This window comes from Pelodiscus sinensis, chromosome 15, assembly GCF_052426305.1.
Source record: "Pelodiscus sinensis isolate ZL-2025 chromosome 15, ASM5242630v1, whole genome shotgun sequence".
Taxonomy (NCBI): domain Eukaryota; kingdom Metazoa; phylum Chordata; order Testudines; family Trionychidae; genus Pelodiscus; species Pelodiscus sinensis.
The window spans coordinates 32,744,428-32,762,661 of NC_143066.1; the positions used below are offsets into that span (position 1 = coordinate 32,744,428).

Below are 18,234 nucleotides of genomic sequence, written 5' to 3' on the forward strand. Positions count from 1 at the left end.
CCACCCCCACAGACCGTACATTAAGAACTCCTGCCTTATCTCTGCACTGGGAACACTGGGCACCGCCCTCTCTCTGCGTGGCTTCATTTCCAAACGCTACCTCCTGAGGAGATGTGGAATGAGTGCCAGCACTCTCTCGCCCCCTCACTCCTGCAGCTGAGCAGCTGCAACCTGCAACTCTGGGAAAAGAAGAAACTGGCAGCCAGGGAAGTGGTGGCAGCCAGGGGGAAAACACGTCAGCAAACAATGTGACCTGCAGCTTAGGACACCGACCTGGGAGAATTCATTCTGCAAAGCAGAGCAATTTTTGCCTTGGCTCCCTTATCCTGGAAGAAGAATGCAGAGAGTTTGACTGTAAAGCGAAAGCATCTTCTAAGAGACAAGCTATTGGGCTGTGCACTATGATTATCACGTTTGCACTCAATCGGGTGCCTTGTACAGTGCCTTGAGATAGTTTGGGTACCATAAGCCGTGTGGTAAAAACACATCCCTGTCTGCTTGTGTTAAAACCTCTGCCCAATCCAGTATAATTTTGGATGTAAGACACGTAACTTTTTGTATTGTGAGTCATGTAACTTTTAGTTATTATAAGTCATGTAACTTGACATGTTACTCTCTGCTGTTGTAAGCCATGTAACTCTCAGTTGTTCTAAGTGATGTAAGATTCATTCATCGTGAGCCGCGTAACTTTGTTAATGCAAGCCATGTAACTTTTATGTAATGTTTCAAGTTCTGCTCTCTAACATTCTATCCTGTGACAAGGGAGTGTGCATGTGTGTGTAAGTGGTATGAATAGGGTGCGTAAGTGGTGTGAATAGTGTGTGTAAGTGGTGTGAATAGGGTAATGTCTATGCCTTTGTGGAGAAGAGCAGTGAGGCTACAGAGAGGAGCCAGGGGCTAGGTGGTGGAGCATGCAGACCATGGGTTGTACGATCAGCTTGCCGGCCCAGGTTGGTGACTGCCGGCAAACACACCAGATCCACCATGCTTAGCTTCCTCTGCTCTCTCTGCGCAACTCGTCGCGTGTGTAAGTGTCTGAGTGTGTGTGCGTGTGTGAAGGAATTCCATTCCCTTTTCACTTGATCCAATGGTGGCATTGACTAAATCAATGTAAGTGTAACCCTGGGCTGGTCTCCAGTGAAATTAGGTAACATGTCTATTTTAACTGTTCCCACAAATGGGCTGAGTTCTTATTGCCTCTCTCCTGTCCTACCCTTGATAGAAGCCAGGCTGTCTGACATGCCACTCAAACACTGACCACAGGACATGTGTGGATAAGTCTGGTCTTTATTTTAGCACTGGGCTCTTCATGTGACATTGTTCCTAAATACCAGCCTCTTGGGAAAGATTTAATTAGTCCCAGTCCTATCTCTGCCCTGAAGAATGCTCAGAGAGGAATTAACCTGGGAATGGGATCTGGGAAAGAGAAGGACCTGGATATTGCAGCAATGAAAATAAAACAAACTATGAGCTTTCAGCCTCATAGAATCACAGAATCATAGAACTGGAAGGGATGTCGTGAGGTCATCAAGTCCAGTCCTCTGGTCTCAGAACAGGAGCAAACACGACCTAGATCATCCCTGATGGATGTTTATGTAATCTGCTCTTAAATATTTCCAGAGATGGAGATTCTACAACCTCCCTAGGCAATTTACTCCAGTGCTTAATGACCCTGACAGTTAGGAATTTTTTCCTAATGTCCATTCTAAACCTCCCTTGCTGCAATTTAATCCATTGCTTCTCATCCTAAAATCAGAGGTTAAGGAGAGTAATTTTTTCTCCTTCCTCCTTGTAACACCCTTTTAGATATTTGAAAACTGCTAACATGTCCCCTTTCAATCTTCTCTTTTCCAAACTAAACAAACCCAATTTTTTCAGTCTTCCCTCATAGGTCCTGTTTTCTAGGCCTTTAATCGTTTGTGTTGCTCTTCTCTGTACTTTCTCCAATTTCTCCACGTCTTGTCTGAAATGTGGCACTCAGAATTGGACACAGCACTCCAGCTGAAGCCTAATCAGCGCACAGTAGAGGGAAGAATGATTTCTTGTGTCTTGCTTACAATACTCCTGTTAATACAGCCCAGAATGCTACTTGCTTTTTTTGCAACAGTGTCACACTGTTGACTCATATTTCATTTGTGGTCCAGTATAACCACTAAATCCTTCCTAGACAGTCGCTTCTCATTCTGCATGTGTGAAACTCGATGACCTGAAGTCATGACGGTGTAGAAGCTGTAGAAACCATTTTCATATTTAGCTAGAAGCCATCTTGTATATCAGAAACCATTTCAGCTTTTCTCTCAAGCACGTAGACCAGAGTGAACTTTCTGTCACCCCGTGAGAAGAGGCCTACAGGATGGGCTATTGGTATGTGTTAATTGGGCTGGTTGGGACAGGAGATGTACTCCCTCGCACCTGTCCGCCATCTTGTTGATAAGGCTTTGTTTTTCCAAATTTAATTGAGGATTTCTGTAATTGGATGCCCTGACGTCAGACTGTTTGGTTAAGGGTATAAAGATACTAGGATTGATTGTATTAGTAGCCTTACTGGGTCTGGCTCTGCTGTGACCACGTTTGGCTCATGCTGTGCTTTATTAATTAATAAAGCTGCTTGTTAGCTGCCTAAACACAGAGGAGCGTGTTTTTGCTTCGACAATTTGGAGGTTCTACCGAGATTCCTAACGCGCCACTTGCCCGTATGGATGGACCGGCACTCCACTTCCAAACCTCTCAGAGCGCTCAAGAGAAGGTAAAGGGGATACCTGTTACGAAATCTCCTGGTTGAGGGCTTGGGATTTGGAGTGACGGCCGGCCATCGGGGTAAGGGGAGCTACGGAATTCAATTTTGTGGAGCGGCTAACATTTTTGTCTGTCTGTGTCTGTCTTTGTCTATTAGGCCTGTCTTATGTGTCACAGTTCCAAAAGGGCACACCGGTGTCTCTAGTGAGGCAGCCATGCGCTGGACCCTCTGTGTTCGGACGCTAAAAGCTGGTGTGGTGCCATTACTCTCTCTCGGCACACGGAACTGTGGGGAAGCTTTGTTGTCTCTCTCTGTTATTTGTGGGCGTAGTACTGACCTCTGAGGCTAACCCCAGGCCATAGTGCCCCATTCCGCCAGGCTGTCTCCAGGCGCCAGGACGTGGTGTTCTGCCGGGCTGGGGCAGGTGCCGGAAACCCCTGCGAGGCAGGTGGACCTTGAGTCCAGTGCTTCGCAACAAAAAGGGGGGGGACCAGTGCGAGCAGGTGAATTCTTGATTCGGTGACTCGCAGAGCGAGCAGGCGGATCCTGATTCAGTGACTCGCAGAGCAAGCAGGCGAATCCTGTTTCGGTGACTTGCAGAGCAAGCAGGCGAATTCTGATTCGGTGACTCGCAGAGCGAGCAGGCGGATCCTGATTTGGTGACTCGCAGAGCGAGCAGGCGGATTCTGATTCGGTGACTTGCAGAATATGGTGTAAGCAGGCGGACTTTAGTTCGGTGTCTTACAGAATTAAGCGCGCGCAGGAAATGGGGGTAGGTCAGTCTACAGGAATTCCAGTGCCTTTATGTTAAGTGTTTTCTGGTATAGGATCCTAATGAAGTCTGATATTAAGTGCCGGGTGTCTTAGGGCAGCGTCACTTAATAGAAACCCATGGGAACTAGACAATAAATAAAGATGCAGCTAAATGTGGAAACTATAGGAAAAATGTGAAAAAGGAGAAAAAAATGTGTGTGGAAAATGAGTATGAATGTAATGAGTGAAGAATGAATGCCGTTGCATAGGTCTGAGACTTGAGCTGATCCCAGCTGCACCAGGGCTCTCCCACGAGGGAGCTCTGAACGCAAGGGGGGGGGTCAGCTGAACCTCGAGACTCAGCGGATATGTGAGGGAGTGACGACTCCCCTTATTTCATGAGCTGCTAAGGTCTGACACTCTAGACCCGGCAGACTCTTTCTTTGGAGTGTGTAAAGTTAGTTTAAGTGGGGGTTAGTCTAAACACCCCCCACTCTGCCGAAAGGCACCCCTGTGTACTACATGTACGTGCATAATGGTCCAAGGACCTGTAAGCATTTAACAAATTGGAAAAGAGGAAAAATTAAAGCTATGAGGGATGAAAGTAAAGCTCAGAAAAGCAAAAATCCACCCTGCAGTAAGATAGGTAACTTAAAAGTTGCTGCAGCACCTCTGTGCCAAAATAATACATAAGAAGTGGAAAAAAAAAAAAGAAAATAAAATTCTCAGTTGGCACACCCATATCAACCAAGCTTAGGGGGAAAATCTGGCACAACATCACCCCTCTATCCCTCTTTATAACGCATACACAGATAGAGAGGAAACATGAAAAATAACTGAAAGGAATTAGCTCTTCCCTTTGAAAACACGGGCTCCTGTAACAAACTTGCCCGATCCAAAGCAAAACACAAAGTTTAAAATAAGTTTAATAGTTTAAAGAAAGTGTTCCTCCAAATCCTAAAGGGGAGGAAAAAAACAAACAAACCTGCTTTAAGAAATGACTCGTTTCTTGCAGCCTCTTCTAATCATCTTAGCAATGAAACAGTCAAGTTAAACATTTGGCTACAGATACTTTGTTAAAATCTATTAAAGAGAAAATAAGGAATTCTACTGAAACTTAATTGGTTAACCGCATAAAAGAATAGAATCTATACATTGTAAATTTGTAAAACCTGCACCCTAAGGGTTAAATGTGTCTTCCAAGGAACCTAATTATTGTTTAAAAAAATCCAAGCCCAGAAACTTCACAGTGTTTCTGGTCAAGGCTGAGCTGATAGCACTTTTGGCTTGCTTTCAGATCCAAGGTTGTGTGTGTCTGCAAACTGCCTGTCTGTTCTGGAAGGGGGGGAGCACTGTCCCCCATAAGTAAGTCTGTAACATTGCATGTGATTCTTTTCAGGAAAGGAAAACCTTTTTGCTTGCTGGAATAGTAACTAGCAAGCACCTTGTTCTAAGAGTTTCTGTGGCAGTAAAAAAAGCCTGGTCTGCAGTACAAGAGGGAAACTGAGGCATGCCACCTTTAACTTAATAATTAAATAATAAAGTAATTTACTCAAACCCTCTGAAGCTAGTGTTCAAAATAAAAGCATACAATTGGGTAACAGCAGGCTGATCAAAAAGTAGCAAAAATCTGTAAAGAAAAAGTGTTCTAAAATATAATGCACCACCCCAATGTGGGTAGAAATGTTTTCTTTGTCTTTCAGATCATCAAGAAGCGCTAATATCATCTGAAAATTAACTGAAAAAAAAAACCATGGTTCTGTGTCATGACATAATAAGTTTGTGTTCTGTGTTCTGTCCAGATTTGTCTTGTGTGTGTCTTAATTGTGATATATGTATTTCAAATGTTGTGTGTACAATATTGTTGTTTTAATGAATGAATAATTTAAGTCCCTTAAATAATCTTAACATTGTGCTTTATATAAATGGTTCTTGCCTTTATAATTTTAGTAGAGTTTTAGTAGCAGGCTATGCAGTTTGTACTGTCTAGAATGTAGTGAAATCTGCTCCTCTACCTGCTGTTTTTCCCTTCTGTCCTACCATCGCCAGCTCCTATGCCGTCTCTTTCAGAACTGGCCCTCCTGCAAGACCAAGCCCCAGAATCGGAAAAGCAGGAGTGGAGACTGGCAGGGTGCACCTTGCACCCAGACCACTTGTGGTGCAGCTCTGATGGCCACATTGTTGCCCCAGTGGTCTTGCTACCTCACCTTGCCCCCGTGCTCCCTAGATTGTCGCACGTTGGCAAAAGGGGGGATGGTAGCAATCCTAAAACAAAATTGGTTTGCTCCCAAATTCTCCCAAGCAGCCAAAGATTACTGTCTGGCTTGCCCTGTCTGCCAAGCCCACAATGTGGGTAAACCTGTAAAGACAGTTCCGGCAACCAGACCTCTGCCTTTAGGACCATTTCTGAATTTACAAATGGACTTTATTCAATTGCCTAAATGTCAATCCTTTGAATAATGTGCTGGTTATTGTTTGCTTGTTTTTGGGATGGGTAGAAGCTTATCCCTGAAGGAAACATGATGACATCACAGTAGCTAAGAAACTTCTAAATTATTACATCCCATCATGGGGAATACACCTTGTGATCTCCGGTGATAAAGGTACCCACTTTACTGGGCAAATTGTTCAAAAAAAAACTAGAGAAGTACTACTCTCCCAGACAAGCACTGCACTGTGCACGACACCTGGAGAGCGCAGAAACAGTAAAAAGATGAAACAGGATTTTAAAGAACGAACTTGCTAAAATATGTGAGAACTCTGGCTTAACATAGATAGTAGCACTCCAGATTGCCCTAATGAGCATGAGAGCCACTCCTAATCAGAAAACTGGACTCAGTCCACATGAAATTGCATGTGGCCAACCTATGAGACTGTAAAGTAGCCCAGAAATTAACCTGGCTGATGCCACACTTGTTAAAGGAAGCATAGTCAAGAATTGTCAGGAACTTATGAGGTGTGTACAGTCTTATCATTTACAGGTTAAGGACGCCTTCCAGGAGGCCCCAACTGAGCTGTGCCTTAAACTACAACCAAGAAACTGGGTTTGCGTGAAAGTTCACCAGCGGAAGACTGCCCTGGAACCCAGGTGAAAGTGTCCCTACCAAATCCTTCTGACCACCCATACTGCTGTAAAGTGCGAAGGATTGCCCACCTGGATTCACGCATCCCACTGCAAACCCGTCTTGGCCCCTACAGAAGTCGGCCCCAATAAGGAGCACCGCAGACCTGGTACCGGAGACCCAGGTCCAGAAGCAGATGGGAATCACCACAGACCTGGTACCAGAAACCCAGGTCCAGAAGTAGACGAGGATCAGCACAGGCTTGGTACCGGCAATCCAGGCCCAGAAGCAGACGAGCCTGAGAGACCAAGGCTAAGGTACCAGCTGCGGCCCAAAAGAACCTGCCAGCGATAGGTGAAGCAAACTACGAAGTCCTGAAGAACAGCCAGCATGAGGCTGGACAAACAATTCATGTTAAGCTTATGCTTAATCTTGTTTTTAATATTTAGTAGTTATAACCTATATGGTTCAAATGTGTTTATGCTTTTAATGAACCAAGTTTCCCAAGAATTTAATTCTACAGGTTGCTGGATATGTGCTCACAGTCCAGTACATTCAGAAGGAGGCATCCCAATAATTCCAGTCCCACTAAACAACACTCAAATGAATGGCACACTGTTTAGTAAACTAAGCCAAATGATACTTGGCAGGATAAAGAGTTTACTAACCCAGGGTATATCCGCCTAGCCTTGACCCCAATTGGAAAGTACTGCTAGACATGTAACGGTTCAGGAGCCAGGGTGAGAAAAAGCCAAACCGAATGGCCCTAGACTATGTCCTAGCTAGTAAGAGCGGGGTTTGTGCCTTAGTAAGAAGAAAATGCTGTGGGTATATTTCTGACACCAGCAAAGAAGTAAAGGAAGATGCCTCAGAAATTAAAAGAACTGTGAAACGCCTAAGGCAGGGGGAAGACTGGACCCTCTGGGATTGGTTGGGAGGCTGGTTTGGACATGTGGGAACTTGGATTTTGCAAAGAGTAGTTTTAGTATTGGCTATATTCTTTTGTGCTTATTGCTGTTTCTTGTTAATCAAATGCTGTATTTCTTGTATTCTAGAAAACACAAGATAGACCCTTACCAAAGGGAATGTGGAACTCATGATGTTAAAATAGGATGAGCAGAGAAAGGAACAAGAAATGTACATAAATACTTTAATGGAAAATGGAGGTATAAAATGGTTTCAAGGTTAGCCTTTAAAAGGCTAAAAGGGGGGAGTTGTAGAAGCTGTAGAAACCATTTTCATATTTAGCTAGAAGCCATCTTGTATATCAGAAACCATTTCAGCTTTTCTCTCAAGCACGTAGACCAGAGTGAACTTTCTGTCACCCCGTGAGAAGAGGCCTACAGGATGGGCTATTGGTATGTGTTAATTGGGCTGGTTGGGACAGGAGATGTACTCCCTCGCACCTGTCCGCCATCTTGTTGATAAGGCTTTGTTTTTCCAAATTTAATTGAGGATTTCTGTAATTGGATGCCCTGACGTCAGACTGTTTGGTTAAGGGTATAAAGATACTAGGATTGATTGTATTAGTAGCCTTACTGGGTCTGGCTCTGCTGTGACCACGTTTGGCTCATGCTGTGCTTTATTAATTAATAAAGCTGCTTGTTAGCTGCCTAAACACAGAGGAGCGTGTTTTTGCTTCGACAATTGTGACCTGAGTGAGTTAATCCAGGCTAGGAATATGCAACTTCCCCATTCCCTTTGAGAATGTAGCCTCCTTGCATCTCCACCCCCAAAATCAATATCAGCCCTCCCCTTCAATAGAACTCGGTTCTCCTTTCCATGCTCCCCTCATTGCAACAAGGTCACATCTACCTCCCAGTTCTCCAGTTCTGCTGAAGGCAACGGAGAATGAAAAGCAGAGATCCTCTCCTAAAGCAACATTTACAGCAGGTGCTGTAGTGTCTGCCGCACCTCCTTGCATAGATAAGTACTGCGCAGGCCAGCAGAGAAGGCTGGGAGAACATGATTCCATACGCTCAACTCTGCCATCATCTTGCACTGTCACCTTGGAGAAGCCACTTCACCGCTCCGTGCAGCCATTTTCCCATTGTGAAATGGGAAGTGCGGGCAATGAACTCACTCACCCTGAAGAACTTTGCGATCTACGGATGGAAAGCGCTATTTACAGGCTAGCCCTTATCACGGCAGTTACAGGGCAGTTATGGGTCCAGCTGACAGAACCATCATCATTACAAGAAAGAAGGGCCAGGAAGGTGAAAGCACATCTGCCACAACAATCAGAATGTAGCAGCCTGCAATTGAGTTGAATAGACGAGAACTGAAGTGGTTTCTTTCCCAGGATGAGCTGGCTAGCTATGAAAATTGTTGAAGGTACATCTGAGATCGTCCTTCCTCTATTCCAGCCTGGGAGCATCGAGACAACTAAAACAATATCTGTGTATTGAAAGAAGAATAGGCCTTACATATATGTGGAAACATTGGCCATAGGTGGAGCTGGCAGAGCTATCTACAGTTTGATTGCCCACCACTTCCCATTCTAGCTTCCCATTTTCCATTGTTTATAACTTCGCCAAACCTTAATCATTTGGGCTAAAATTGTTCCTGCTGGGTGTCTACCTCAGACTGAACAATTTCTGGAATGCTTCAGCAAAAATGGTTCAGCCATTTCTGAGAATGAGGGAAAAGTTGGGCTGCTCATGCTTAAAAATATTCTTCCATTTCATTGAGAGGCTCTCGCTCCTCCCTGTTTTATAGCACAGCCTTGAAATTTGGTAACTTTGCTTTGGTGTCAGGAATCTGCCTTTTGCAGTGGCTGTGACAAGTCACCCCCATTTGGCCAGGTTATAAGCCTTTGAAATCATCAGTTTCCACATGTTCAGTAGAGATCTGTCCAGGGCCGTCCTTAGGATTTACGGGGCCCTACATCTACTATTAACTTGGTGTCCCTGTGCCCAGTGACAGCTCGGAGGGTGCGGAGGATGATGGCTTTTTTGCCACTTGATGGGTACTTTCACAAGTTCAGTGTTCTGCTAATACATCTGGCAGGCTTTTTCAGTTAACTAGACCCTCTCGGAAGGAAGCAGAGTCACGGACCAGGGAGAGGAAGAGCAGGTTGGTGGACCCAGTGGTACCCCACATTTTCAGGTGCCCTACGCAGCTGCATATTCTGAGTTTGAGTAAAGACAGCCCTGGCCCTTTCAGAGTTTGGCAGATACATTCCCTGAAGAGTCTGCCTGCACGAGCACATTCAAACCCAGGGTTCAGGGACCAAGCAAGTCTTCCCCTGCAATTGCTGAACCTACCTGCTGTGGTGGCTGGCACCAAAATGGAGAGCAGGGAAACTGTCTTTTCTGTGTGCTACTGGCTCTGAGGCAGAATGGAGGAGGAAGCTGCCTGACTCAAATGTAGAGGAGATACAATCTGGACTGGGGTGTGTGGCAAAAGTAGACTGGGACATGGAGCCCGGAGAGGGGCAAAATAGAAACTGAGACTAAGCCAAGAGACAGTCATGGAGAGACTAGAACAAGGAACTAGAGTGCGGGGGGGGGGGGGGTGCAGGCGACTGGGGAGCCCAGGGGAGATGGGGAAGGGAGAGAATTAAATCTGCTGAGGAGTCCAGGAGGAGAAAGGGAGACTGAAATCTGAAGAGGAACCAAGGCTAGGGCAGGGGCGGGCAAACACTGTCCCACAGACCAGGCCCACTCTGCCAGGGTTAGCTCCTGGTGGGTCCCCACAGCTATATTTACCTCCACGGCCGCAAGTAACAGCAATCACAGCTTCCGTTGGCCTGGAACGGTGATCCATAGCCAACAGGAGCTGCGACTGTTGGTATCTGCACCTGTGCAGGTAAATATAGCTGTGACGGCCTACCAGGGGCCAACCCTGGCGAACTGCCGCTGTGTTATTGCCCTTCTCTGGGCTAGGGAGTGGAGGAAGCTAGATGTATTAGGCAAAAAGCCTGGATGGGGTGACTGGGGCAAAGAGCTGGGGACGTGAGGGAGAGCCATAGTACGGAGACAGACTGGAAGAGATGGGGCAGAATGGACGGCAACCATTAGAGCACACTCCCCTCCATAATGGAATGGAACATCACATTTCTGAGTCTCACCATTCCTCTGCTAAAAACAAATATTTGTGAAACCCCCAATATAAGAACTAGGGGTCACCAAATGAAATTAATAGGTAGCAGGTTTAAAACAAACAGAAGGAAGTATTTCTTCACTCAGTTCACAGTCTATCTGTGGAACTCCTTGCCAGAGGATGTGGTGAAGACTAGGACTTTAATAGGGTTCAAAAAAGAACTAGATAGATTCATGGAGGTTAGGTCCATCAATGGCTATTAGCCAGGATGGGTAGGAATGGTGTCCCTAGCCTCTGTTTATCTGGAAATGGGTGACAGGAGAGGGATCACATGAGGATTACCTGTTGTGTTCCCTCTCTTTGGGGCATCTGGTATTGCCCACTGTCGGCAGACAGGACACTGGGCTAGATGGACCTTTGGTCTGACCCAGTATAGCCGTTCTTATGCTCTTATGTTCACTGGCAAAGAATATGTATCACGCCACCCTTTAGTGGCTGGTCCTGATAGAATGACAACCTACTAGTGCTATCAGTTTCCTCTATTAGCTCAAATGGAAGAGGTCTGACCAGTGGATCTAAATGTTCCAACCCTGCTGATGACAAGGTGGCATTTCAGGGAGGAGACGTGAGTTTGCTTTTTTTAAAAGCCTAGGAAGTTACACAGAAAAACTCTGCGAAAATAACGTTAAGGTTGCAAAAGAAAGCAGTTGAAATTTAGGAAATACCAGAATTGGATGGTGCGGAGCAGTACTTGGGCTATATTTTGATTTTCATAAGGCTTTTGACACAGTCCCCCATGACATTCTCATAAGCAATCGAGAGAAATGTGGTTTAGAAGAAATTACTCTAAGGTGGGTGGGTGCATAACTGGTTGAAAACCTAAACTCAGAGGAGGTCTCAGCTGTTTGCTGTCAAACTGGGAATGTTCAAACGGGAGCCCAGAACTCCCTATTTTGCAAATGGAGCAGACCCCTACGATCCACACAAAGCCCCATTGTTTTGCATGGGGCTCTCTGGAGGGACAGGGTGGGGCCTGCCCATGTGTTCCCAGTTGGAAGACATGTCTTACATACATGTTTTGTTAGTTTTTAAGTACTACCAGACTATTTGTTTGCTAATTAATAGTTTTTATCTGCCTCTTTTGACTATCCAGTCTTAGGTACTTATAGACTATTTGTTTTTCCTATTACATTCCAGCTCAGCTTTCCACTTGATATTTTTTATCCACTGCCTCTTCTTGTTTCTTCCCACCCCCCCCCCCATTTTTTCCTCTTCCGCCTCCCACCCCCTCCCTTCTCCCCTATTTATTTTGGTCCTGGACATCCAACGCTCTGGTCATCTGAAGAAGTGGGCCATGCTCATGAAAGCTCATGATATCATCTACATGCTTTGTTAGTCTTTAAAGTGCTACCAGACTATTTGTTGTTTTTTAAGTTTATAGTTGCTGCATGTCACCCCAAACCTCCCAGCCTTATGGTTTGATTTTGCAGAAAGACAGGTGGTTCCAGGAGCAAAGCTGTGAGTAAAGGAGCTGCATCCCATGGACACATACAGTCAGCCACGTATCCTTCCTTTTGTGTGCTTGATTCCCCAGCTTGGTTGTTCTGTTTACTTTTAAAAGGGGAGATAAAATGGATTAAGACTTGCTGTAAGACTTCCAAAGAAACTTTATCCTGAGGTTCTAGAAAGACTGGCCTCTTACTATGCAGCGTGGATTCTTGCCACGGTGGATACTGTTGGGAGGAAAGGGCTGCATTTATATCACCACACAACATTTATGGCTTTTCTGAAACATGGGAGCCTTCCCAGGACTATACAGAACCAGAGCAACGTGTCCTGAAAAACCTGCTCCTCACCGTGCCTCAAAGAGCCACCTGCTTCCCTCTGAATTTCCTTTACTTGTTCAGTTTGGACAAGATCCAACGCACATTAAGACCAATGGAAAGAGTCCGAATTCCCTTCAGCAGGTTGTTAATTCTTTCTGTGTTCGCGGTTATAGCAGTGGTTCTCTACTTGTAACCTGTGGGCCGCTATATATATTGCTAGAAATGTAGCCGTGTTAGTCTGGTGTAGCTGAAACAAAAAACAGGACTATGTAGCACTTTAAAGACTAACAAGATGGTTTAATAGGTGATGAGCTTTCATGGGCCAGACCCACTTCCTCAGTTTCTTCCACTATTTGATCTGAGGAAATGGGTCTGGCCCACGAAAGCTCATCACCTATTAAACCATCTTGTTAGTCTTTAAAGTGCTACATAGTCCTCTTTTTTGTTTTATATATATTGCGTGGTTGCAGCCCAGATAACACAGGGAGAGATGCATATGCAGCCCACCATGGTAAACAAGTTGAAAACTGGTGCGTTATTATTCTTGATATCATCCATAGAATCCCATGGGTACGGTTAAAGTGGTGGAAATACAGCTAGGTACTTATAGCTAGAGTCCTGCAAATCTGCAGAGATCCGCTTTATATCAGCGCGTATCTGCATCCTTGGATGTGGATATGCAAAGCTCATTTTTGCAGATGCAGGTACAAATTTAGTATCGAGACCCCTTCAAATTTGGAAATAGCCGCTTTATATTTGCAAGTATCTGCATCCATGAATGTGGCTGTCTGCAGCTCATTTTTGTGGATACAGATGCAGGTACGGATTTTGTATCTAGAATCCTGCAAATGTGCTGCTGCTATCCATAGATCATGTTTGCAGATGGAGATACCAATTTTGTATCCGTACAGGGCTCTGCCTATAGCATCTGGCCCTGACCTCCATGTACCTGAGCAGCAATGCTTATATCATCTCTCACCTCTTATGAAGAGGGATGGACTTTGCCACCTGGCTAAGAAGATTCTTCACAATATTCTGGTATAGCTGTCACACTCCTCTACTAGCCATCACTTTATTTCTCAAAAACAAAAATGGGCTTCAATATAAACCTCACATAATACTGAGCCTTGCAGCCCATCATACCTGGCTTCTGGACCCAGCCCAGCCTATCATGATTCCTACATGGACAATGAAGAGCTACCAGGACACAGAGCCCAGTTCTGCTTCGAGCTACATCTCTGCTCCCTGCCTCTGTCCAGTCAACTTGCACAGTGTCCTCTCAGCCCCAGGCCTGTGTTTGAACTCCTCATTAACCCTCTCTTTGGCACCTCTCCCCATAACACAATATCCTGCTGGGGAATCAGTGACAATAACAGGAAATCGTATCATAGTCCCTCTGCAAAAGCAGCTGTGAGAACTGCGGGCTAAGAAGATACCCACCATGCATTAGAACCCCTCCTCTCTCTCCTACTCAGAGCAATCTCTGATGACGTGGGGTCAGGTGCTCAGATACTGCAGTCATCCAATGTCTGTCGAGTTTGATATTAACCCCCCAGAAGTGGGTGTCCATTTAGGAAGGGAAAACAGAGCCTCGGTACATTGCACTTGGGTCTTTTACACACCCTCTGATTCACAATTCATCTCCACTTTCCACCCATGGACCCAGAGTGCTACGGGCAATACTGAAGAGCGGGGTTCGGCCCACGTTGCTTTTTTTCTCGTTGTCTCTTTATTTCATTTTGATTATTTCTAAAATTCCCTACGAGCCTCCCACCACTGCGTGAGTCCTGCTGGAACTGAAATGAAATCAGCTAAGGGCTCAACTTGCAGGTTGAGGTTTTTCCACTGATAAAGATAATGGCTAATTGGGAATGGGGGAGAGAGAGGAGACAGGGAACTCAGCCAATAGCAAAACAGTCTGCAGGCTTCCAGACAACATCATAATGTAATTTAACTATGATTGGAGAGACAGCAGATGAGCAGAGTCTAAAATGCTGACATACAATTTGGAGGTGAGAGTCAGAATTGTCATAAAATCATAGAGACACGGGGCTGGAAGGGGTCACAAGAGGTCCTCAAGTGGAGCGCCCCCTACTGGGGCAGGGTTAAGAATTCCTAGAGTTGTCTGACCTGTTCTTTAATCCTCCAAAACAGGGATTCCACAACCTCCCACAATCTCTGCTAGAGTGTTTAAGGATCCTTCAAGTTAGATTTTTCCTCGTATCCTAATGAGTTCAATTCCTCTGGGTCAAACCTTAAGCCCTGTCCCAAGCCTAAGACTATCCTCAGCATAGGATCCCCCCATGCTTCTGGTCAGGGCCGGACCGAGCAATTCCAGCACCCCGGGAAGACAGTTTAATTGCGCACTGGGTTGGGGGAGGGCGCATGTGTGGGGGAGGGCGCGCGGAGCTGGCGGCAGCAGGATGCACGTGCCCGGCCCAGCCTGGCTACTGCTGCTGGCGCGCAACCCAGGGCCGCCCGGGGTGGGCCGAGCCTGGCCGTGCAGGGCCCTGCGGCTGCGGGGGGAAGGGCGCTGCTGGTCAGTGCTGTGGGGGTTAACGCGGCTCCTGCCCCTGGCAGCCGCTGCAGGGTGGCCGCTGGGAGCTGCTGCAGCCCGCGATCCGGGAGCGGGGCACGCAACGCCTGATGGCAGCCCCCCATAGGTTGGCGCTCCGGGCAGCTGCCCGGCTAGCCCATGCCTTAATCTGGCCCTGCTTCTGGGGTTGTTACGGTAGCCTCCAAGATGCGGTTGGCTCTGTGGCAGCTGTGCCTATACCCCACACTGATTTCCCTTCCTCGTAAGGTCATTGTGGGGAAAATCCATGAATTCTTTACATTAACTTCACGGCTGAGGATGTGAGAGAGATTCCAAAACCTGAGCCATTCTCTTTAGGGGATAAATCTGAGGAACTGTTCCGAATGGAGGAGTCATTCGAAGAGGTTCTGGAACAAACTGATAAGCTAAACAGTAATGGCTATGTCTAGACTGGCATGATTTTCCGCAAATGCTTTTAACGGAAAAGTTTTCCGTTAAAAGCATTTGCGGAAAAGAGCGTCTAGATTGGCACGGACGGTTTTCCGCAAAAGCACTTTTTGTGGAAAAGCGTCTGTGCCAATCTAGACGCTTTTTTGCTCAAAACAAATCTGAGCTGTCTACACTGGCCCTTTTGCGCAAAAGCTTTGCACAAAAGGGACTTTTGCCTGAATGGGAGCAGCATAGTATTTCTGCAAGAAGCACTGATTTCTTACATGAGATCGTCAGTGTTCTTGCAGAAATTCAAGCGGCCAGTGTAGACAGCTGGCAAGTTTTTCCGCAAAAGCAGAAAAACTTGCCAGTCTAGACTCAGCCTAATAAGTAACAGGACCAAAGAATTCTGAAAGAACACAAATGTGAAATTGGGGATCTACTAACCATGGTTTCTAACCTATTGTTAGAACATAAGAACATAAGAATGGCCGTACTGGGTCAGACCAAAGGTCCATTAAGAAAGGGATAGAGAATATGACAGAGAGTATCTTAATGCCTCTATATAAATCCATGGTACGCCCACATCTTGAATACTGTGTACAGATGAGGTCACCTCATCTCAAAAACGATATCTCAGCATTTGAAAAAGTTCAGAAAAGGACAATAAAATTATTAGGGATATGAATGGGACTTTTCAGCTTGGAAAAGAGAAAACTAAGGGGCAATATGATAGAAGTCTATAAAATCATGATTGGCATGGAAAAAGTGAATAAAGAAGAATTATTTACTGTTTCCCATAACGTAAGAACAAATTAAATTAATAAGTAACACTTTTAAAACAAACAAAAGAAAGTAATTCTTCACCCGACACACAGTTAACCTATGGAACTCCTTGCCAGAGGACACTCTGAAGTCCAAGACTATAATCCGGTTCAAAAAAACCCATCAATGGCTATTAGCCTCTGTTTGTCAGAAGCTGTGAATGGGTAATAGGGGATAGATCACTTGACGATTATTTATTCTGTTCATTCCCTCTGGAGCAGCTGGCTTTGGCCATTGTTGGAAAAACAGGATACTGGGCTAGATGGATCTTTGTTCTGACTCAGTTGGGTTGTTCTTATGTGGATCCACAGGTCTCTTACCATCAGAACTAAGCCCTGTACAATACAGCTCTGCATCATACGGAAGGTGCAGAATACCTAAAACTAATATCCTGCCCTCTTGGACAGTGGAAATTTATGGATTCCTCTACCTGTCAGGTCTTCTGAACCCCCAGGGAGATGGACAGCAGAAATGGCATCTCTGTAATGACCTTTGAAAAAGTCTGGAGTGCACCTGATTGTGACTTTTCACCTTTAACTGGGCGATATCACTTTACAACAAATATAAACAATCACTAGCTCAGGAAAGATCTTCAGTATTCCCAGGGCCAGATTCCCAGCTGCTGTAAATTGCCAGACCTCCACTGATGTGGGGGAAAATGAGGGAGTAATGTTCCCTCTAATCTTTCCCATTCAAATACAGATTTTTTCCGTGCATGTGCAGAATAAAATGTTATGTGCATCAAGGCATGTGTGAAGGTGCACCACCAGTAGAAGCACAAAATCTAGCAACTCCTCAAAATGAAGAGCCAATGGCTCAGCCCAAGGCCCTTGTCCAGCTTAGCATTTATCCGTAGCTCTCCGCGAGCCTCTTACCTGCTGTGATCGTGTCTATGTCCCTCGCAGTCAGCTCCTCCACCTCTGATCTCTTCCGTAGCTCCAAACGCCGGGAGAACCCTTCCCGGGGCTTCCATAGGTCCTGGATCAGAAGAGGCTTCTCATGATCACCGAAGACTCGCAACCCCTCCGTTTGCCACTGTTTCTCGGAGCCGCCGAACATCCCGATAACATCACACAGCACATAGTGGCCAGCGTCCACCTTGCTCAGCCCATAGCGCTCCAGTGCCTCCTTCACCAGCTCCTGTGCACTTGAACTCCCGCTGGCCAGGACGCTCTTGTAGTGGGTGCCTGCGCAGATGTTGCCTCCAAATATCTTCAGGACCCCTGGGGTCGAGACCTGAGTGGAAAGTTCAGCTGGGTCATCGCTGCTGGCCACCGGGAAAGCCGACACCGAGCTGCGGTCCTTATAGCTCAGCGTCCGGTATAAGACCTGAGAGAATATTCGGCTCTGACGCTTGAGCTTGTTTTTGGAAGGTGGGGACATGGCGGACGAAGATCCATAGAACATCGCGTGTGAGGTGGTCGTCGTGGGAGGCCGCTGCAGAGTGAACAGAAACAAAAAAGGCAAAACAGCATTTAAAAGCCTGGAGGGGAACAGAGGTAATAGCAAGCCCACGGACAGAAACCTCCAAACTGGAGCAGGAGTGACTGCAAGACCCCAAGCCTGGACAGTGGCCCAGAGGGCACATGTTGTCATCTCTGGAATGGCGAGACGAGTGCAGGAATGGGGCTGTGCATTTTCATGTGTGACACAGCAGCAGACAAATGTATCCATCATCCCTGAAATCAGTGGAATTACTCCAGAGGTGAATGTATCCCTAAGAATTTCTTCTGGCGCTATACCAAGCATCCTCTGTTTATAGATCAATGGATGTTTCTCCTGCCTAACCAAGGGAAGCGCTTCCCTGCAGAAGTTCTTGGGGTGAAAGAAAAGCAGAGCCCAACAGTTTAGTTACACTAAGAACACAAGAGGCGATTGTGACACAGAGGCCCACTGGTGCCAATTGGAAAAAGGTTTACTCTTTCACAACCGGCTCCTGTCTCAGGCCTCACAAACTCGTGGTATTTCATGCACCACTTTCATGGTATTTATCCATGAAGGGTAGCATGTGTGAAAGCCTTT

At 46.0% G+C, this 18,234-nt stretch overlaps 1 protein-coding gene across 4 annotated transcripts in view; it reads right to left on the reverse strand.

The window, feature by feature from the left end:
* RADIL (Rap associating with DIL domain) overlaps positions 1 to 18,234 on the reverse strand; it is a 102,270-nt gene that overhangs the window by 67,412 nt on the left and 16,624 nt on the right. For 3 of the 4 annotated variants that reach the window (XM_075899648.2, XM_075899645.2, XM_089769295.1), the window contains one exon: positions 17,088 to 17,649. In XM_075899648.2, coding sequence (XP_075755763.2) covers positions 17,088 to 17,619 — 532 coding nt within the window. In that variant the 5' untranslated portion in view covers positions 17,620 to 17,649. Of the gene's footprint in view, positions 1 to 17,087; positions 17,650 to 18,234 lie in introns of those variants that run through there. The other variant, XM_075899650.2, reaches the window with a different exon arrangement.